The 17,553-nt window shown below is 43.6% G+C and overlaps 1 protein-coding gene across 6 annotated transcripts in view; it reads right to left on the reverse strand.

The window, feature by feature from the left end:
• The window catches only part of GTF3C6 (general transcription factor IIIC subunit 6), a 52,268-nt gene that overhangs the window by 28,686 nt on the left and 6,029 nt on the right, over positions 1 to 17,553 (reverse strand). For all 6 annotated transcript variants that reach the window (XR_011031313.1, XR_011031314.1, XR_011031311.1 and 3 more), the window contains exons 3-6: positions 13,444 to 13,524; positions 12,575 to 12,638; positions 10,153 to 10,197; positions 4,631 to 4,738 (exon numbers count right to left, since the gene is read on the reverse strand). Coding sequence is in view for 3 of the 6 variants with exons in the window: in XM_068280121.1 (XP_068136222.1) it covers positions 4,631 to 4,738; positions 10,153 to 10,197; positions 12,575 to 12,638; positions 13,444 to 13,524 (298 nt within the window). In the remaining 3 variants the exon portion in view is untranslated. The remainder of the gene's footprint in view (positions 1 to 4,630; positions 4,739 to 10,152; positions 10,198 to 12,574; positions 12,639 to 13,443; positions 13,525 to 17,553) is intronic.

Below are 17,553 nucleotides of genomic sequence, written 5' to 3' on the forward strand. Positions count from 1 at the left end.
TCAAGGCAGAAATTCTGGCTGTAGCTCTAAGCAATTCTGTGGCTGCATCTGCTAGGAAAGCCACAGAACGGGCAATAACGGGAAAGGATTGCAAAATCTCAACATGAGGGGTTCCTGCGATAAGGTAATCCCTCAACCGCGACAACCAATTATTCAGATTCCTGGCAATGCAAATAGAAACAATTGCTGGTCTAAAAGCGAAGGAGACAGCTTCCCAGGCCCTTCTTAACAGTGTCAGCTTTCTTGTCCATAGGATCCTTGAGAGATCCCGTGTCCTCAAAAGACAAATCGGTATCTTTGGAATATTGCGATAGGGCTGCATCCAGCTTAGGACACTTTGCCCAAAGGGAAATATCTTCTTTAAACAGGAACCTGCGTTTAATTTAGGAATATATAATCTTTTCTCAGGATCATTCCATTGATCTGAAACCATCTTTAGCATTGCCGGATGTACAGGAAAGGATCTTCCTTCTACTCCCTGTAACCCCTGATAAATACCATCTCTGGCAGAAGAAGCCGGAGTTTGTTCTAAGATTTCTTCTGCCTCATACTCTGTTCTGAAAAGCTTTGATGTTTCCTCAGCACTAAAGATATTTGGCAGATTTCGGCTGGAAACCGAATCTGAATCCTGCTTATCTTCCGCTTCCCCCATGGAATCATTCGTGGAAGATGTAACAGCATAGCCCTGAACTTCAATCTGCCCACCCGAAGAGGGACCTGCCTGCTGCAAATCCTGAGCGGCACTAGGCTGAACAGTCTGCGAGGGTATAGGGTCAGAAGTTGGGCTCTGAGCAGGAACAATAGGCAATGCAGAGGCAGTCATAACGGTACAAAAAGCCTGAAAAATGGAAGTAAATTCCTTCCTCATAGTCTCCATAAAGTTTAACATAACCTCAGAAGGGTCTGGCTTAGCTTTTTCACAACACTACTGACATACAGATTTAGTATATGAGGCTGAAAGCTTTGCTTCACATTTTGCACATCTCTTAGGCCCAGTGCACACCACAACCGCCAGCAGATCCACAAAACGCTAGCGGTTTTTGGTGCAGATTTCAGAGATTTGGCCCAGTGCATACCGAGCGGATTTGGATGAGATCCGCCGGCCGCATCTGCCTGTAAATCCGCTTGGCTATTGTATTTCAATAGGCTGGTGCACACCGGCAGTTTGAGGTCTTTAGTAAACCGCAAACGTGCAGCAGGTGCTCAGTGTACACTGGGCCTTAGACTTGTCTCTGTGTTTAATAGTCGGATTCTGCAAGAGAACACAAACAAAAGGAGAGTGCTATTAGTCACCAACCAAGTAGCAATGCACTACAAACAATAGCTGATGCTCCATGCTAGAAAGTGAAAAAGTTACTTAACAAATCACTTTCCACAGCAATGCCTCTAACAACTTTCAGACCACCAGCACATACCTGCTCCGCTGTGTCTGTAGTTTTGCGGCCATTTCCAGAGGAACCACCAGCCTGCTCCATGTCCTCCTTACTGTCCGAGTGGCAGGACTCTAATGGCGTTCGAACGCCGCCGCCTTCATGCTTAAATCCGGCCGCATGACATCTGAACCGGAAGTAATATGCATACTTCCAGTTTATCCAGCCCACACGCATAGCGTGTCTCAATCCTCTGCCACCACCACCTCCTGGATCAGCCACAGCTACTCGCACATACTCCCGGCCAGCAGCCTTCCCCCACCGGAGAAGCCGCAGGCGGACGCGGAAATTAGGACGCATAGCTTCCTCAATCCCCCGCCCGACAAGCTCCAGCATGCAGGCATCCAGAAGTGGAGGGGAGAGAACACACTGAGCCTAAAACCAGCCCAGACACAAAAGGTAATGAAAACCTGCACTGGATGTTTCCTGGGTGGGAAACACAGCAATACTGATGGGTGCTGGGTTCAGGAGGTGTTTTTATGCAAAACTTGTATTGGGTGTGTTTCCTTTGGGGGAGGAGCTGGCTATCTCATGCAATTGAGCCATCTTGGAGGATGAGGAGAGAAAAAGGCGAAACCTAAACTGTACCGTGATGTTGAAAGGCAAGTGGTGACATCTCTAGCACACAGCGTTGGGTCAAGGATCCATCTGACCATGGATGCCTGGTCTGCAAAGCACGCTCAGGCTTGCCCGAAGACTAAGTCCCCACAGACAGTATCTCTGCCTGCAGGCCGCTTGACTGCCTTCTCCACCACCACCAACAGGGTCCAGGACTCCAGGCGCTATAAAAAAAAATTTCTGGAGCGTGTACATGCCTGCCTAATTTTTCTGGCTGCACTGCAACAACAAAACAAAAAGGCATGTACACGTGACAATTCCCCGACGTGATCGTTACCTTGCCGCAGTGAAGGGGCTTGCGTATCACAATGAAGCAATGACCGCCGGCTATATGAATGTCTCGGGGGGGGGGGGTGCACACCGAAGATAAGGTTGTTGCTTCATTGTGGACAGACCAAATTCGATCAGCTGGACAGTCACTGTTGTTCTATCATTGAGCTACCACAGCCCAGCGACCATATGGGCTTGAAAACCGCCATGGCCTGCACTCTCGCCATGGTGCGCACCAGTCCAGCACGGCCGTCACTACACAAACAGCTGTTTGCGGTGCGTTACACAGTGAGTTTGGTGTGTCAGTGTGAAGCAGAACTCTAATTACACTCCCTGATTGATGTATACACATGCAAGATGTTTTGAAGCACTTTAGGCCTCCAATTTAGCATTCAAAGTGATTTCTGCCCTCAAAACACTGCTTTGCGCCAAATCCAGATTTTTCCCCGGGACTTTTGGTGTCTATCCCACTCATCCATGCAAAACCTCAGATGTTAGACCCCTTGAAACCTCTTTTCCATCACTTTTGTGGCCAGCAGAAATGTTTCTAGTTTTCAAAGTTCGCCTCCCCATTGGAAGTCTATTGCGGTTCGCGAAAGTTCGTGAACGTTTGTGGAGCTTCATGAACCCGGTTCGTAAACCTAAAACCGGTGGTTCGGGCCATCTCTATAGATCTCCAGCTGTATGCCTGGTGTCAATTCCATGCAGTCACTCTGTTATAGGTTAACAGAGTGCAGACCCGGAAGCTGTTACGGGGTCATTGCCATTAATCACAAGGGACAAACATGATGTAGAAGAGAAAAAAAAAAAAAGATTGATGAGCAAACTGCACGGGAGGTAAGTATGCTTGTTTTGACTTTTGTTAGTTCATATTTGCCTTAAAGGAAGCATCTGAGTTATTCAGGGCTTCCTCCAGCCCCTGGCAGCTGATATGTCCCTTGCCGCAGCTCCGGAGTCCCAGGATCCCCTCCTCTTTACTGCGCCTGTGCTGCTGTGAATCACTCATGTTGTTTGGAGTGTTCTGTGCAGGCACAGTAGACCTGGCGAACTTGGCATCTGGAACGGAGAGGATCCTGGGACACCGGAGCTGCCATGGCAGTCATGGGACATATCGGCTGCCACGGGCTAGAGGAAGACCCAAATAAGTAGCTCTTATTTTTTTTTTCTCTCTCAGGTGTTTCCTTTAAAGTCTTACATGGTACAAACTGCTGTATTTATACTTACCTGGTGCTTCCTTCAGCCCAGTGTGGTCCGTGGCTCCCTTGGAGTGCTCCCCGGCCACTCCGTTGTCCTGCGGTAGCCTCCAGTATTTTCTTCAGTGGTAATATTCTTCTGCACATACGTGGCCTGGCCATGCGCGCACCCAAGTTGTGATGCTGATCGCGGCCGGGCTGTGCATGCACAGAAGGACCTGACTGAGGAAAATACCGCAGGCTACCATGGGACAAAGGAGTGGCCAAAGAGGATGGAGAGACAGCCATGGACCACACGGGGCTGGAGGAAGCCCCAGGCAGGCATAAATACAGTAGTATGTACTGTCCTAGGTGCACTTTAAAGCAGAGGTAAAAATGTCTGTGTGGGTTTTCTCCAGGCACTCCAGTCCCCCCCCCCCCCCCCCCACATCCCAAAAGCATACGGATAAGTTAATTGGCCCTAGACTATGATACATACACTAAACGTTACATACATAGACATATGACTATAGTAGGGATTAGATTGTGAGCCCCTCTGAGGAACAGTTACTGACAAGACTATATACTCTATATAGTTACTCTGTACAGCGCAGCGTAATATGTTGGCGCTTTATAAATATTTAAAGTGAACCAGAGACGAAGCACCCTCATGTATTTTACCATATATATCAGTGGGAACATTAGAGAAAACAGCTACCCTGCTCTCTGTTTTATTCTGCACTGCACAGCTTGCTTGTTAGCAGCCCTGATAAAATCCCTGACTGAGCATTCAGTTTGGCTTTACGCAGGAAGATTATATTATATATAGGCTTCGTCTCTGGTGCACTTTAAATAAATTAAATTAAAAAAATGCTTTGCTAGATGCGCATTGGAACCTATGGGAGAAAAGGGTTTTGCAAATATTTCATTGCTGATTTAGCACTGTACACTGCCCTCTTTTCCGTGTCAGGTGTTTATCTTTGCTACTGTATTTTAAATGACAGAATAAAGGTTGTGTTATAGTACCGATAGGGCAATTGATCCAATCAGTATGTGTGTTATACTTCCCAGGTACCTACTGGAGTGGCTCCATATAAAAAAAAATAATATGTATATCTCTCGATGACCAAGTATACTCACCTCCTTCTTCGCCTTCTTTCTTTTCTGCCAGAAATGTCCTGGTCATATTCAGCTTCTTCACCGTGTGGCATTTGTACTTCAGCTTTGGCTTTGTGTTGCCCTCATCTCCTGAATACGACAGCACATATAATAAATTGAAAAAAATAAAAAAAATAGTAGTAGTACTGCAATAGCAATGTACTGAATACAAAAATAGGATACATTGGTGTCAATTCATCAAAGGCTGTTCGATTAAAAAAAAAAAAAAACTAGTCGGGAAAATACCGCATTCAATATTTTAGACTTGTGTATGCTAATTCATCAATAAGGTAGAAGTTCGGTAATTAAAGCCCATTGTCGGTAACAGCAGAAGAATGTAAGTGGTCAGTGTTACACGCTGTTACAGCATTACCATAATAAAAGGCATCCCGAAATCCCTTTAGAATGTACGTTAGTTTTACTGACTCTGCTTGTTCTAAATCCTGTCTAGTAGTCTCCATCAGTCTTTCACATTTTATTCAATTGCCACAGCTTAGAAGAACCTGGAGACATTACACATGCCCTGCTTAGGCGATTTCCCCACTAGTTCCTGCGCATCTTTAAACAGGAACCTAAGGGGTTAAACTGCCGAAGGGTGGCAGGGGAAACCTGATTAGTTATAATTTCTCTGCTTGCTGCCTGGGGGGTAGAAAAGCTAGACCTGCCTGGGAAACCTGCGGGTCCTATCAAAATCCGATCATCCGCACTTGCAGGAGACAGGGGCTGTTTCTATTGGCTTCTGCTCCTGTCAGTCAGAGGTAATCCATCTCTGCTTGTGCTAGTTCTGTGAGTCCTGCACTGTTTCCGATAGAGGAGAACTTCCGGTAATGGAACTGTGTTTTACTGCATGCTGTAACCTTGATGAATTGACATTTACTGACATTTGTTAAGGTGCTTACCGCACAAGTCGGTAATTTACCTCACTGCTCAGTCATATCAGCTTTTCATGCGGGTAACAGTGTTTATGAATTGACAGTTTCCTAAGTGATTGGCAAAATCAGCGGTTTTCAGCATTTCTGAATGCTGTAATGTTTGGTGAATTGACGCCTTTGTGCTGTGGAGATTTACTAAACCCTTCATACAGCTCATATCATGGAGTGGAACAGAACACAACAGATCTACCCCAGCAGAGATGGCCCATTCATACACTTCCCTCCTTAGTTGTTTTTTTAACTATCGCGCCACATCCCACCAGCCTTGCCAAGTAATATATAAACAAAACACAAAGAAAATCTCTTCAGTGGCTTCAGTGTTAAGACACAGCTTTGTTCCCACAGTAGCTATGAGTGCCTTGGAAGGAGTAATGAGTGGCAATATGGCTACACCACCTCACCCAGAAGGCAGTGAGAGCACTGGAATCAGTTGGGCTGCAGAAGCCCTGAAACCAGCAGCAGTCAAGAGGCCTCCACTAATTTCCTAACAATTTAGGCATGTTACATAAAGAGACACTGAAGCGGAAAAAAAAATTATCATATAATGAATTGGTTGTGTAGTACCGATAATTACTAGAACATTAGTAGCAAAGAAAATATTCTCATATTTTTATTTTCAGTTATATAGTTTTTTTTTATAACATTGCATCATTCTCTAATATTTGCAGTTTACATACTACTCAGCATTCTAAATGATTTTACAGAGCAGGCCAGGGAACTTTTGACCTGTCCTCTGGAGAGAAAAAAAAAAATACAGTGACTGACACTTGAGATAACAAGCTTCAGAAGACAGAGCTCTCTGCGACTTTGAAAGTCATGGAGCTCAATAGCTCTTTTGCATAGATAACAACTGGAGTTTAACTCTACCTGTACTGGAAACAATATTAGACTTATGTCTCTGCTTCTAATGTGTTATTTCTTAGCTGTATTACACATACAAATCATATCATAATTTATTTTTTTTCCGCTTCAGTGTCTCTTTAAGCCCTGTACACACATCCAATTTTGTCTGGCAAATCACTGACTAATTTACCACCTCCATGTAGGATGAAGGCCATGTGATTTTGAATGCTAGGAGTAGAATATGTAGGTAAGCTCTCATACTACATGGAGGTGGTCAAATTGGGCCATCATTGGCCAATCAAAATTGGATGTATGTACAAGGCTCTAGCAATGCTATTCAGTATTAACGCTTGCAGCAACACATAACAAGTTTGTATGTTCTTCCAGTGTCCGTGTGGGTTTCCTCCGGGCACTCCGGTTTCCTTCCACGCCCCAAAATCCTACAGAAAAGTTAATTGGCTTCCCCCTAAATTGGCCCTAGACTACAAGGGACTTATAAGTATGGTAGGGATTAGATTGTGAGCTACTCTGAGAAAGAAGAGGTCAGCGCTATATAAATACCAAATAATAATAATACACAGCAAACACTGCCTGATAAAATGGGGCATCTTAGTTCTCCCAAAATGCTGCAACATTCTGAAATACTCAACGCAAATCATCAAGGTTCCCTCCATAGGATTGGTCCAGTCACACTAGCATGCAGGCAGACAATTAATGCATACAACTTGAAATCTGGACTGTGAGCAACTTGGGGTTCTTAACATTAAAGTACTGCTTACCCTCTTTATACCGCCCATTAAACTTTTAATATTGTTTTATTGCTGGTGCTGCGACTAGCACACAGCACCAGCCTCCCCCCTCCTGTGCCCCCTATGACCCCCGTTCTGCTCAGTCAGAGTCTTCGACTGAGGCAGAACATCGGATATTATCGGGGAGGAAGTGACCGTTCTTCCTCCCCACTGTGCATACATAACTCAGCCCCCTCCACCTGCCGCTTTAGTTCCTTATGTGTTACACTGCACAAGGCGCGCAGGGGAGCTGCGCTGTGTGCGGACTTGTGATAATTGAGATTGGATATTCTTCCGACCTCAATTAACATGAGCCCACACACAGCGCAGCTCCCCTGCGCGCTGCGTGCAGTGTCACACATAAGGAACTAAAGCGGCAGGTGAAGGGGGCAAAGTTATGTATGCACAGCAGGGAGGAAGAACGGTCACTTCCTTGCTGCTGTCCAGTAGCCCGAAGATCAATAACTGGGAAAGCATCGTTCTAAGTCTGCGTTCCCATTCACTGATCTAAGTCCCCGCTGCAATGATCACTGGCTTCTATGAGAAGCCGCAATCATTCTGAGAAAAAAAAAAAAGTGTCAAATGCACGCTTTGCTTCCTGTATGCATAATAGTACGCTTACAGGACGCATACAAAAAAAAAAAAAAAAAAAAAAAGAAGAAAAATACTGAGGAGATCTTGTAGCCAAATAGTAAAATGACACGTACATACATTTTATAAACAGACCCACAATTACATTTAATTAACTCCTTCCCTCCCACACTCTCCCTAAGGTACGCCCAAAACATTTTTTGCAAAAAAAACAAAACCCAAAAAAAAAAAACCACACACACATACATCTATATCTCACCTTAGGGACTAAACTTTCATATGTATGTCAAGAGGGTATATTACTGTTATTTTTATATATTATTTTATATTATGGGCTTGTAAATAGTGATTGATAGACACAAAACTGAAAAAAATGCACCTTTATTTCCAAATAAAATATTGTCGTCATACATTGTGATAGGAACATAATTTAAACTGTGTAATAACTGGAACAAATGGGCAAATAAAATACATGGGTTTTAATTATGGTAGCATGAGTTTTAACTATAGTGCCCGAAAACTGAGAAATAATAATCATTTTTTTGTATTATTATTTTTTTTAATATTCCTGTTAAAATGCATTTAGAAAAAAATAATTCTTAGCAAAATGTACCACCCAAAGAAACCCTAATTGGTGGCGGAAAAAAACAAGCTATATTTTGTTGTGGTAAGTAGTGATAAAGTGATTGGCGAATAAATGGGAGGAGCACTAAAATGTGAAAATTGCTCAGATGCATAAGGTGAAAATACACTGAAGGCTGAAGTAGTTAAAGGACAACAGAAGTGAGGGGGATATAGATGCTGCCATACTTATTTCCTTTTAAGCATTACCAGTTCCCTGGCTATTCTGCTGATCCTCTGCCTAAAATACTTTTAGCCATCGAACCCCAAACAAGCATGCAGTAGACTGAGCGTTTCTGATATTTTTAATCAGATATGACAAGATTAGCTGCATGCTTGTTTCTGGTGTGATTCGGACACTACTGTAGCCAAATAGACCAGCAGGGCTACCAGGCAACTGGTATTGTTTAAAAGGAAATCTCCATACACTTATCACTTCACTTGTCCCTTGAGATAAAAGGAACACACATATATGCATCCAACCAGCAAGGAGCTACAAAATTTTATTTTACACCATTGCAATAATGGGCTGTAGGGACATAAGGATCGAAGCGCTACAGCTTGAACACTGGCCAATATGGCTTCCAAATACACAAAATAGCTGTGCTCATTCTACTCAGGCCCATATGCAAACCAGTAATCTCTGTTCGATCGGAGGTGGTGTGTGTATCCGCTGGCTTGCAAGTTCCCTTACAAAGTACATCTGAAATGCCCACCTCAGCCTCCTTAATCCCTCCCATCTGGGGTCTGAAACTTTCTCTACCCTCATCTGCAACTACAGGCACCATGTGTTGTGTAACCTCATAAGCCAGTGGGCAGCACGGTGGCGTAGTGGTTAGCGCTCTCGCCTTGCAGCGCTGGGTCCCCGGGGTTTGATTCCCAGCCAGGTCAACATCTGCAAGGAGTTTGTATGTTCTCCCCGTGTCTGCGCGGGTTTCCTCTGGACACTCCGGTTTCCTCCCACATCCCAAAAACATACAGATAAGTTAATTGGCTTCCCCAAAATTGGCCATAGACTACAATATACACATTACATGATACATACATAGACATGACTATGGTAGGGATTGGATTCTGAGCTCCTTTGAGGGACATTATATATATATATATATATATATATATATATATATATATATATATATATATATATATATATATATATATATATATATATATATATATATATATATATATATATATATATATATATATATATATATATATACATATACTTTGCAAAAGCGCTGCAGTAGATGTCGGCGCCATATAAATAATACAAATAATAAATATTAATAATAATAATAATAATAATAAGCCAAGACTTCATTTCTATACATCTGACATCATTACTCCCTCTAGCCACTAGATGCCCTGGTGAGCAAAGAGCAAGCAGCTTCTAAATGAATTTTTAATACAAACACCATCTTCTCTCTAATGTAGATTAGATTAGGCAGCAAGAATGGTGCAGCAGTAGGCTCTCATGCCCTCTGGTGTCTGGATGTGAGGGAGAGCAGGAACTTGGGGCCTGGGAAGAAGGGGACGGGGTGAAGCAGTTATCCTTAACCTGTTCCGGATCACGCTGATTGAAATCTATGCCCTACTTACTGTATTTGATACCTGCCAGGGCGTAGATTTCAATGTTTACTTGTCCCCATCTTTAGTGCTATGGTAACTAAAGAAACCACAACATAAAATGATGCCAGTCATGCTTATGGAATTAAATCCTTACCGTCGTCCTGTGTTTCTTCAAAGATGACAGAAGTGCCCAGAGTATCTAGAAATGAGGACGTTTTTTTATTGGTAGTTTTATAGGACAACCGTGTATATACTACTCACGCAGAATATTATCCACCACACATACTGTACAGACATACACACAGTACAAACACACATTGTACAGAGACAGTACACACACACTGTACACAAAACACACTGTACAGAGACAGTAAACACACACACACACACACACACACTGTATACAAAACACACTGTACAGAGACAGTACACACACACACACACACACACACACACACACACACACACTGTGTACACACTTTACAGAGACTGAACACACACACACACACAGACACTATAGAAGGACTGCACACACACACACTGTACAGAGACTGTACACACACACTGTACAGACACCGGATTGTACACACACACTGTACAAAGACTGAACACACACAGACACTATAGAAGGACTGTGTGTACACACACACACACACAGTACAGACACTGTACACACACACTGTACAGACACACACACACCACACTGTACAGACACTGTACACACACACACACCACACTGTACAGACACTGTATACACACACACACACACACACCACACTGTACAGACACTGTACACACACACATCCACTGTACACACACACACACACACACACACACACACTGTACACACACTGTACAGAGACAGTACACACACACACACACACACACACACACACACACACACACACACACACACTGTGTACACACTTTACAGAGACTGAAAACACACACACACACACAGACACTATAGAAGGACTGCACACACACACACTGTACAGAGACTGTACACACACACACTGTACAGACACCGGATTGTACACACACACTGTACAAAGACTGAACACACACAGACACTATAGAAGGACTGTGTGTACACACACACACACACACACACACACACACACACACACACACACTGTACAGACACTGTACACACACACTGTACAGACACACACACACCACACTGTACAGACACTGTACACACACACACCACACTGTACAGACACTGTACACACACACACCCACTGTACACAGACTGTACACACACTGTACAGACACTGTACACACACACTGTACAGACACACACACACCACACTGTACAGACACTGTACACACACACACACACACACACACACACACACACACTGTACAGACACTGTACACACACACACCCACTGTACAGACACTGTACACACACACACACACTGTACAGACACTGTACATACACACACTGTACAGACACTGTACAGACACACACACACACACACACACACACTGTACACACACACACACACACTGTACAGACACTGTACACACACACACACACTGTACAGACACTGTACACACACACACACACACACACACACTGTACAGACACTGTACACACACACACACACACACTGTACAGACACTGTACACACACACACACACTGTACAGACACTGTACACACACACACACACTGTACACACACACACTGTACAGACACTGTACAGACACTGTACACACACTGTACAGACACACACTGTACACACACACACTGTACAGACACTGTACACACACACACTGTACAGACACTGTACACACACACACTGTACAGACACTGTACACACACACACTGTACAGACACTGTACACACACACACTGTACAGACACTGTACACACACACACACTGTACAGACACTGTACACACACACACACTGTACAGACACTGTACACACACACACACACTGTACAGACACTGTACACACACACACTGTACAGACACTGTACACACACACACTGTACAGACACTGTACACACACACTGTACAGACACTGTACACACACACTGTACAGACACTGTACACACACACACACACACACTGTACAGACACTGTACACACACACACACACACACACACTGTACAGACACTGAACACACACACACTGTACAGACACTGTACACACACACACACACTGTACAGACACTGTACACACACACACTGTACAGACACTGTACACACACACACACTGTACAGACACTGTACACACACACACACACACTGTACAGACACTGTACACACACACACACACACTGTACAGACACTGTACACACACACACCACACTGTACAGACACTGTACACACACACTGTACAGAGACAGTACACACAGACGCTGTATACCCACTTTACAGACACTGAACACACAGAGACACTACAGAGAGACTGCACACATACACACACATACACACACACACACACACACACACACACACACACACACTGTACAGGCACTTGATTGTACACACACACACAGTGTATACACACTGTACAGAGACTGTGTACACACACACACACACACACACACTAAATATTACCTTCGTACTCCCCTGCAAAGACAAATTTATCCACTTGTAGGAAGGGCTTCTCTGTATTAACTCCCTGCATGAAGCAAATAAATGTAGTCTTTAGATGAAACGTTATTTTTGTTTTACGTTTTTGTAAAGTTATGAAATACTTTCTGTAAAAGTTTCATATGTTTTTATATGTATTTATATCTACCTCAAAAGATTCACTTCCGGCCAATCTTTCAGACAAACTAAAATGTAACCTTTGCGTGCCCAAGAACATCCACAGAGCTGCAGAGTCTTATCTTCTCTATATTTGCCTGTCTACAACACTTAGATATTTCTGACCTTCCAGCAGAGCAGGATCATCCTCTAAGCAGGGGATTGGGGCCTAGTGGGTGACAAGGGGCCAGTCTGCCTCTTCTCTGACCTCTCTCCACTTCCACTTCACAAAAGGACCACAATGGGGCCCCAAATCAACTACCTTGCCTAGGGCCCCAATGCATCTTAATTAATCTCAGCCTGCAAGTGAAATGCAAAAAAGGCCACCTAAGTGGGCACACTGAATTGTTTTTGAACACTCTTATGGTGTGCCACTGAAAAGTTCTACTTCATGCTTCCGTGTTCTGTGATTGGCCTAAAATTTCCGATTTGCGTTAATGTGGCATTCAGACGCTGCGAGAGGGCGATCCACGAGGGTGCGCAGAGTAGCGTTTAGGCAGCGCTCCAACTGGCCCCGGCCAGAGCAATGAATGGGGGCTACAGCGGCAAGAAAGATTACAAATCATATTGTTTAAATTAGCCTACACTGTAAGTCAAGATGCGACTTACCAAAATGTTATATTTATGTCAAGATGCAGCTTACCAAAATGTTATATTTATGTCAAGATGCAGCTTACCAAAATTTTACATTTGCCGTCACATTTTTCTAGGATGTCTGATTCGATTATTCCTGTTAACTCGACTAACACCAAGTGCTCCTAATAAAAAAAAATACGAAAGACAAAAAAAGAGATTTATAAAAGTGGCAAAACATATTATAAACTACTTTACATGGGTGGTAATAAAATAAATAAATAAAATGGATGAGAGAGATTGAATTTCACAAAACTGAACTGGCATGCTAGTGGGCGCAGACAGCCACATAGGGGGGTTCGCACCGGTCATCGCTGCTCTCCATCTTCTGGCTATCAAGCTGGAAGTGTCGGAAAGCTGAAGAGCAGCATGGAATGCAGAGGCGAGAGAGGCAGTGAGAGAGATACATTAATCCCCTCTGCTATAGTGCACACTGCACAGGGCTGTGGAGTCGGTACACAAATCATCCAACTCAGACTCCTCAGTTTATGAAGCAACCGACTCCAAGTACTTACAGTGGTTCCGACTCATCAACTTCCGACTCCTTATTTTAATACTGACCAGGGCTGTGGATTTGGAACAGAAATCAGCCAACTTCCGACTCCTCGGTTTATGAAACCACCGACTCCAACTCCAGGTGCCTAAAATTGCTCCAACTCCTCGACTCCGACTCCACAGCCCTGGTGGTGCAGTTTCTGGAAGCCAGAAACTCCCATCTCGCTCATCCCTAGTTATAAACTGTTCCATGAAGAAAGAGCACATGCGTCGCAGGGAGGGAAATACTAAATGGGAAAATGCAATGTAGTGAGTACAACCAAAACTAATAGGGCAGGAGCCGCGGTTGCAACTGGAATGAAAACTCATTGCTCATGTGAAAATAATCATATAGTAAATAATTGCACAATTGCTTTCAAAGCACTTTTTAAAAATCCCCAGCACTTAAAAAAAAACTAAAAAAAAATGCGCTCATAGGGCTTGATTCACTAATGGTACGTACACACTGGCGACTATGGTCGTTTGAAACAGAAGCTTAACGATCGTTCTGCCAACAATCGGGGAAAGAACTTTACCAAACGATCATTAAGTACAACGATAAACGAACAATATCGGCACAATGAGAAAATCCAACAGGTCGGATCATATCGAGCGACAATCGTTACAAAACTATTGTGTGTACAGTTATCTGCCGAGAATGATCGTTACAAGGGCCAATGCACCTGCGTTGGATTGTGCCCATCTTCCGTACTTCCTGTGCAGCGCGACCCGTAAAGATTGTTACATTACACATTTCAAATAAACTTTGTTCTCAAGTTACCTATCATATATTTTTATCTGTTGTAACTCCATGTTAGTGTTTTTATTTTTATTTTATATAAATATGCACGCAACATTTCCCTCTGATTGTTCTTTTCTGCGAGAACGATCATTAAAATGTGTATGATGATTGCTGCATCCCATCATTGCATTCCAAATCGTTCCAATATTGTTCGTCTGGTACCTATCGTTCCTTGCAAACGATAGTTATCGCAAGTGTGTATGTAGCATAAGACAAATAGCATGCCTTATCAAAGTTAGCATGCCTTATCAGTGTAGCATAGTAAGCACTACGAACCTGCAGTGGCTCAGGGCAGGATGAGTGGAGCTCTTGTCATTGCTAATTAGCAGGCAGGTTATCTCTGATAAGGCGTGCTATTTGTCTTAGTGAATCAAGCCCATAGTGTGAACAAGCTCTAAAACCTTATCTCAAGCTGTCTCTTACTGTGCTAATCACTAAGCCCGTATTTACGTGCCGGGCAGAAGCGAAGACTATCCGGGTTAAAGGTCAGCCAAGTCGTCAGGACACAGAGAGCTATAGGAGGAGACTGGCAGCTGACTGCGGGGAACGAGAGGCGTGGTAAGTATCAACTTTTAACCCACTAAGCACTGCACCTTACAAGTGCGTCAGAAAAAAAAAAAAAAACTTATCGACTCAGTGGATCAAATTGCTCAGACAACCTCTTTTGCATGGATAACAAATGCAGTTTCTTAACTCTTCCTATACTGGAAAACATAATAAGACTTTTTTTTTTCTTTGCTATTAATGCAGGGCTGTGGAGTCGGTAAAAAAATCCACAGACTCAGACTCCTCAGTTTAGGATTCCACAGACTCCGACTCCTCTAATTTGCATATTACAATCTTGTTGAATGAAAGTATGTAACATGAAATTTGTCTCTTAACAGACAACTGAAGTGAGAAGGATATGGAGACTGCCATATTTATTCCCTTTAGTCTTAGACTAAAACTAGTCCTTGGTAAGAGTATTTGTAAAACGTACAGACCGGAACAAAGACCATCTGTCAGGCCCTAGGCAATGTAACTGTGGGTACATGTAAGAATGATGTGCAGGTACTCTGCAGGGGAATGAGGAGATTCTTCCTCTATTACACATTCTTCATGCAAAATCTGAACCAGGGTTATGGGTGATAGACAACACCTCTGTGTTCAATGTGCACAGCATTCTCAGTGGATTCCCTGCAGCTCTGTGGGGAGTGCATATGTAGAGTATAGTACTACTGTGTAACAAAGTTAACCTGAGACAGATGAAATTAAAGTTTTATACATACCTGGGGCTTCCTCCAGCCCCCTTCAGGCTAATCAGTCCATTGCTGTCCTCCTCCACCACCTGGATCTTCTGCTATGAGTCCAGGTACTTGAGCCAGTCTGGCATAGTGCGCATGCACACACTCCGCCGCCGGGAGCATACTACACCTGTGCAGCACTATTGCGCAGGTGCAGAATGCTCCTGGCTGTGGAAGCGGCATGCGGCTGGACTGCACTGACTGGCTGAATTGCCAGGACTCATAGCAGAAGATCCAGGTGGTGGAGGAGGACAGCGAGGGACTGATTAGCCTGAAGGGGGCTGGAAGAAGCCCCAGGTATGTATAAAACTTTACTTTTCATCCTTCTCAGGTACCATTTAATTCTTAGTCACCAAACCAAATTTTAACAACATATCAAATTATTTGATTTCATGAGCAATCAAATCAACTGTACTGCCGCAGTTGATTTATTTACATTTGCATAAATCAGAATCAACGCAGAATTATTTCCATCTCATTGACCATCTCTATTAGTGACACAGCTACACATCAGGCTTTATTCTTACAGCATAGATGTTATTTAGTATATAAGAGATTCCTGTGTACACATCATCTATACAGTCACAATCAGATGTGTATATCTGACTTTAAAAATACGGGGACTGCTTTATTGAAGCAGCACAAGTAACTCGGTACTTATCCGTTAGCCGGGCGCATCCGGCAGGTGGCGCTGTTGATGTTAATTCCAATCATAATTACTTCACGTAAACCTGTGAATGTAAACCGCCGGATGCGCCCGGCTTAAACAGATCAAGCCGCCGGCTTGCTTCGTGAGTGTCTCGCTCTCCTCCCCCTCTTGCCCTCTCTCGTATGAGCCTTGGGGAGGGGACATGCGTGTCCCCCCAGAGTCGTTCGTCGTGGCATTGCAACGAACGACTCTGGGGGGACACGCATGTCCCCTCCCCAGTGTTCTATAGGAGAGAGGGCAAGAGGGGGAGAAGAGCGAGACACGAAGCAAGCCGGCGGCTTGATCTGTTAAGCCGGGCGCATCCGGCGTTTACATTCACAGGTTTACGTGAAGTAATTATGATTGGAATTAACATCAACAGCGCCACCTGCCGGATGCGCCCGGCTAACGGATAAGTACCAGTAACTCATTTTGATTGGTTTATTTTATTTGTGTGGACTAAGCACATCTATTACTGTATGTATAAATTATTTATAATGACTATTATCTGATAAATAGAACATTTTATCATATTTTCTATTTTAATTACAGTTTATATTCATTAGGATTCGGAGCATTTTTTCCCGACTCCGACTCCAGGCACCCAAAATTGCCCCGACTCCGACTCCCAAGCCCTGTATTAATGTTCCATTTCTTAGCTGTACTACACATACAATTCATTATCTCATAAATGTATTTACGCCTCAGGTTTTCTTTAATGCCCACAATCTAGACAGGTGCAACCCTCTAGGAGATAGCGGATGGGTGGACGACATCTGGAAATGTAAGTGAGCACACAGCGGTTGATCCACGCACCAGAAATGTATGAGTTCATATTCATCGCCTA

Source organism: Hyperolius riggenbachi, chromosome 4 (assembly GCF_040937935.1).
Source record: "Hyperolius riggenbachi isolate aHypRig1 chromosome 4, aHypRig1.pri, whole genome shotgun sequence".
NCBI lineage: Eukaryota > Metazoa > Chordata > Amphibia > Anura > Hyperoliidae > Hyperolius > Hyperolius riggenbachi.